General features: G+C 35.9%; 2 protein-coding genes across 2 annotated transcripts in view; one reads left to right on the top strand and one right to left on the bottom strand.

Moving 5' to 3' along the window:
• Positions 1-2,154, top strand: part of LOC111453185 (pyridoxal phosphate homeostasis protein) — a 6,590-nt gene extending 4,436 nt beyond the window's left edge. The window contains exons 4-7 of the mRNA XM_023094175.1: positions 475-562; positions 1,293-1,426; positions 1,547-1,645; positions 1,845-2,154. Of these exons, the coding sequence (XP_022949943.1) occupies positions 475-562; positions 1,293-1,426; positions 1,547-1,645; positions 1,845-1,919 (396 nt within the window). The 3' untranslated portion in view covers positions 1,920-2,154. The remainder of the gene's footprint in view (positions 1-474; positions 563-1,292; positions 1,427-1,546; positions 1,646-1,844) is intronic.
• Positions 2,155-2,664: 510 nt separating this feature from the next.
• Positions 2,665-3,580, bottom strand: part of LOC111453184 — a 4,792-nt gene continuing 3,876 nt past the window's right edge. Inside the window, exon 11 of the mRNA XM_023094174.1 lies at positions 2,665-3,354. Coding sequence (XP_022949942.1) covers positions 3,199-3,354 — 156 coding nt within the window. The 3' untranslated portion in view covers positions 2,665-3,198. The remainder of the gene's footprint in view (positions 3,355-3,580) is intronic.

Raw genomic sequence — 3,580 nt, 5'->3', positions numbered from 1 at the left:
GGGGGGGGGGGGGGGGGGGAGTGGATTGTGAGACCCGATATCGGTTGGGGAGAACGAAACATTCTTTATAAGGGCGTGGAAACCTCTCCATAGCAGACGCATTTTGAAAACTTTGAGGGGAAGCCCAGAAGGAAAAGCCTAAAGAGGACAATATTTGCTAGCGGTGGACTTGGGCTTGGCTTGGGCTGTTATCGGAAGAATTTGTCATTGAGTGGTAATTGAACTTGGTGATTCTGCTTTACTAACTGAAACAACTAACGTGGGAGCCATACCCCAGAAGTCTTAAATCTGTATTTTTTTAATGATTATTTTCCATCAGTTTTGGATTCCCGTCTGCCTTCTCTTGTCTCATTGGATCATTATGCCTAACACTATGCTTTCCTTTTATTTATATATATATATTCAAATGGTTAACTTTGTTATTTTATGCTGCACTATACCTTTCTTTTCAATTTGCTTAAACTCTTTTCTCAGATTGCAAACCGCTTGGATCGGATGGTTGCTAGTATCGAGAGAAAGCCTCTTAAGGTGTTCATTCAAGTGAATACAAGTGGAGAAGAATGTATGTTATTATTACTTGTAACGATTGCGAGTTTCTCCATCTTAAAGTGATCGCCACTACTTAACTGCAGTTTAATGATACAGTTTTAGAGATCTGATTTGCAAGATTTTGGTGCAAAATTTTTTCGCAAACGAAAGTGTCTTTGACCTACAGGATTAGGCAACAGTGTTTTAATTGTTGCCTGAAGCATGCTCTAATTTATCTTTTTAAGTACTTTATTCATTAAAACTAATTTGTTAACAATGCCAGCGCTTCTGGACACCTAGAGTCCAGCTGCCCTGTTCTCCTAGTCATGAAATTCTTTTTGCAGTATGATTATATTGCTTTTTGAACCCCCACTTCTCGGTATAAATTCCCTAGAATCCTACCTAAAGCGTTTAAGCCGTGCAATACAGACAATTATGTTCCTCAGTTTCTTTATGCTATCTGATTTCTACATACATTTAAACATAAAGATTCCTTTACAGCAGATCTTTAACCTTCTTTTTTCTAGAATTTTCAAGATCAGAATTCTGAATGGTGAAGCTTGTCCAGTTTTGTACTGTTAATCGTATGATTGAAGTTTTTTCATCAGATATTGAGACGTTTTTTTTGAAGTTAGGTTGATTAATAGTGCGTCTTTAAGGTGACTGGTGATGTTATCGATTAGTACGCTAATTATTTATTTATTTAAACTAATCATAGAATGTTGCAGTCCTTCGAATAATGTTTTTCCTGTATTGAAGTGCAGCAAAATCAGGTGTTGAGCCCTCTGGTTGTGTGGAGCTTGCTAAACACGTTAGCTTGAACTGCCCAAATCTTCAGTTTTCTGGGCTAATGACGATTGGAATGTTAGATTATACATCCACACCAGAAAATTTCAAGGTGATAAAACCCTTCACCCCAAAGTTCAACCTCACCTTGTCCACCATTCCTCTGTTACGAGAAACTTATCAAGTTTGTTGGCACCTTGTGTTCTTACCAATTGGTATATATTGGTTGCAGTTATTGGCTCACTGTAGAACTGAGGTTTGCAAAGCACTTGAAATATCAGAAGAACAATGTGAGCTATCAATGGGCATGTCAGCAGACTTCGAACAAGCTGTAAGAATGTTCATCATTATAATTCTCCTTAAGAGGATACCTATAAACTTGGCCTAAAGTAAACTTAAGAAAGTTGGTTGCTGCTCTTTAAATGAACAAAACGCTTCTCAACTTTTTAGACAGAACAAGAGAACTTGTATAGGCAGGACACTTTATAGAACGATCACATAATCTAACTCTTATCCTTCATGTTTTGCAGGTTGAAATGGGGAGTACAAATGTGAGGGTCGGATCTACAATATTTGGGGCTAGGGAATATCCCAAGAAAAACTGAATTATGCAAGCCTGAGATCTCTGAGCTTGCCTCGGTAATCATTTTGATGAAATAATCTGTCTTAACATATACCGATCTTTAAATAAAATATCACGGAAGAAAGCATCCAACTCCAGTTATTAGTAGCTTCCCGAACACTGTAAAGTGATGGCTGTATGTTCAGGTTGACACACTTTTGCGCCATCAGATGACAAATGAAGGTTTGCGTTTACTGAAATTTTGGATCAACTGTAAACTGTTTTTTTAATGAGTTTAAAATAATTTTACTGGTAGATTACCACGTATTGATCGCTGTCAACTTTTTTTTTTTTTTTTTAGTTTTCTGTCAGTATTTTATTATACATAAGCTTCATTCCTCTCATAATTTTTTTTAATTAAGTAAATCTTTTTTTCTTTAATAAAATATGACAAACGCTTTAAAAGGGGTATGTTCTTTTAATACTTATTTCTACTACAGAAAAATATGTATACATTTTGTCCGTTGATGGATCAAGCTGGGCTTACCCATCCAACGTCGAGATCGTCCATCCTATCCCCTTCACTAAAATAATATTAAATTTTCGCCGCCCAGCCAACCATGTTTGACAACATAGAACCCAGAAAATCCAAACTTTCTAAATTGATTTGTCTTCCACATTATTCTTTAGAAGGTAAAGCTTGGTGACCTACAAGAATTTGGACCACTGGATGACATGAAGCTCCTCATAAAGGCATGGTTTGAGGAAGTTGCTTAACAGCTGCAATATTAACAAGGGAAGAATATCAGTGGATAAGTCTAATTAATATGACATTCTTTTTCCTGGTACAAACAATAATGTCCGCATATAAGTCCTTGTAATAAATAAACAACACATTGAGTCTATATTACATCAGCATCAAATTCATAAGTATTGGTAACCATCTTTTTGACATGTACAAGGCAGTTCTGCAGAAGCCTCTTCTCAAAGGACTGACAATGCGGACGCACCATGAACAGAGTGGCTTCCTTGAACGATCAATTTTTTCATTTGAAGACACAGTTGATGAAAACATGAACCAACAATGTTAAGTTAGATGGACAAATATAGGTGCCGTGAAATATGATTGAACTATCAAACCTGGTTTTCTTTTTGCTAATTTCAGGAGAGCAAGAATATCTAACCCATGCACGCCTCCACTGACTTTACTAATTTCAGGAGACATCACAGTTAGAAACTTCCTAGAATATTTAATATCTCAACTGCTTGACTACAATGAATGATAGTTCAATTTAGTTGAACTTTTTGATCTCTAATAATGCTTAGGCATCAAAGTCACTCGCAACACCCTCACTTAATAATCGCATAGCAGCTCCCTGAGAAAATTTTCTGGCAAATAGAAAACAAGGAACAAAAGTTGAATTATTTCGACACCATTCCGTCCTGAATTCAGTCTCATAGTAGACATGGTTGATTCCCTGTCAAAATAATACACGTCAAACAACATAGTACACACTAGATAATGCATAAATTCAGAAAAGGAACCCAGAGCAACAAATATATGCCACAAATCTACCAATACACTAATTACTCAAATATGGTTGATAGTGACATAGAATAGATACCAATTCTCATTGAATCATTATAAGCCAAGCAGTCCAACAAACAATGTACAAATAAAAAAAAAAAAAAAAAAAAAAAAAA

Source organism: Cucurbita moschata, unplaced genomic scaffold (assembly GCF_002738365.1).
Source record: "Cucurbita moschata cultivar Rifu unplaced genomic scaffold, Cmos_1.0 Cmo_Scf00015, whole genome shotgun sequence".
Classification (NCBI taxonomy): Eukaryota; Viridiplantae; Streptophyta; class Magnoliopsida; order Cucurbitales; family Cucurbitaceae; genus Cucurbita; species Cucurbita moschata.
This window is presented reverse-complemented; position numbering and strand designations above follow the sequence as displayed.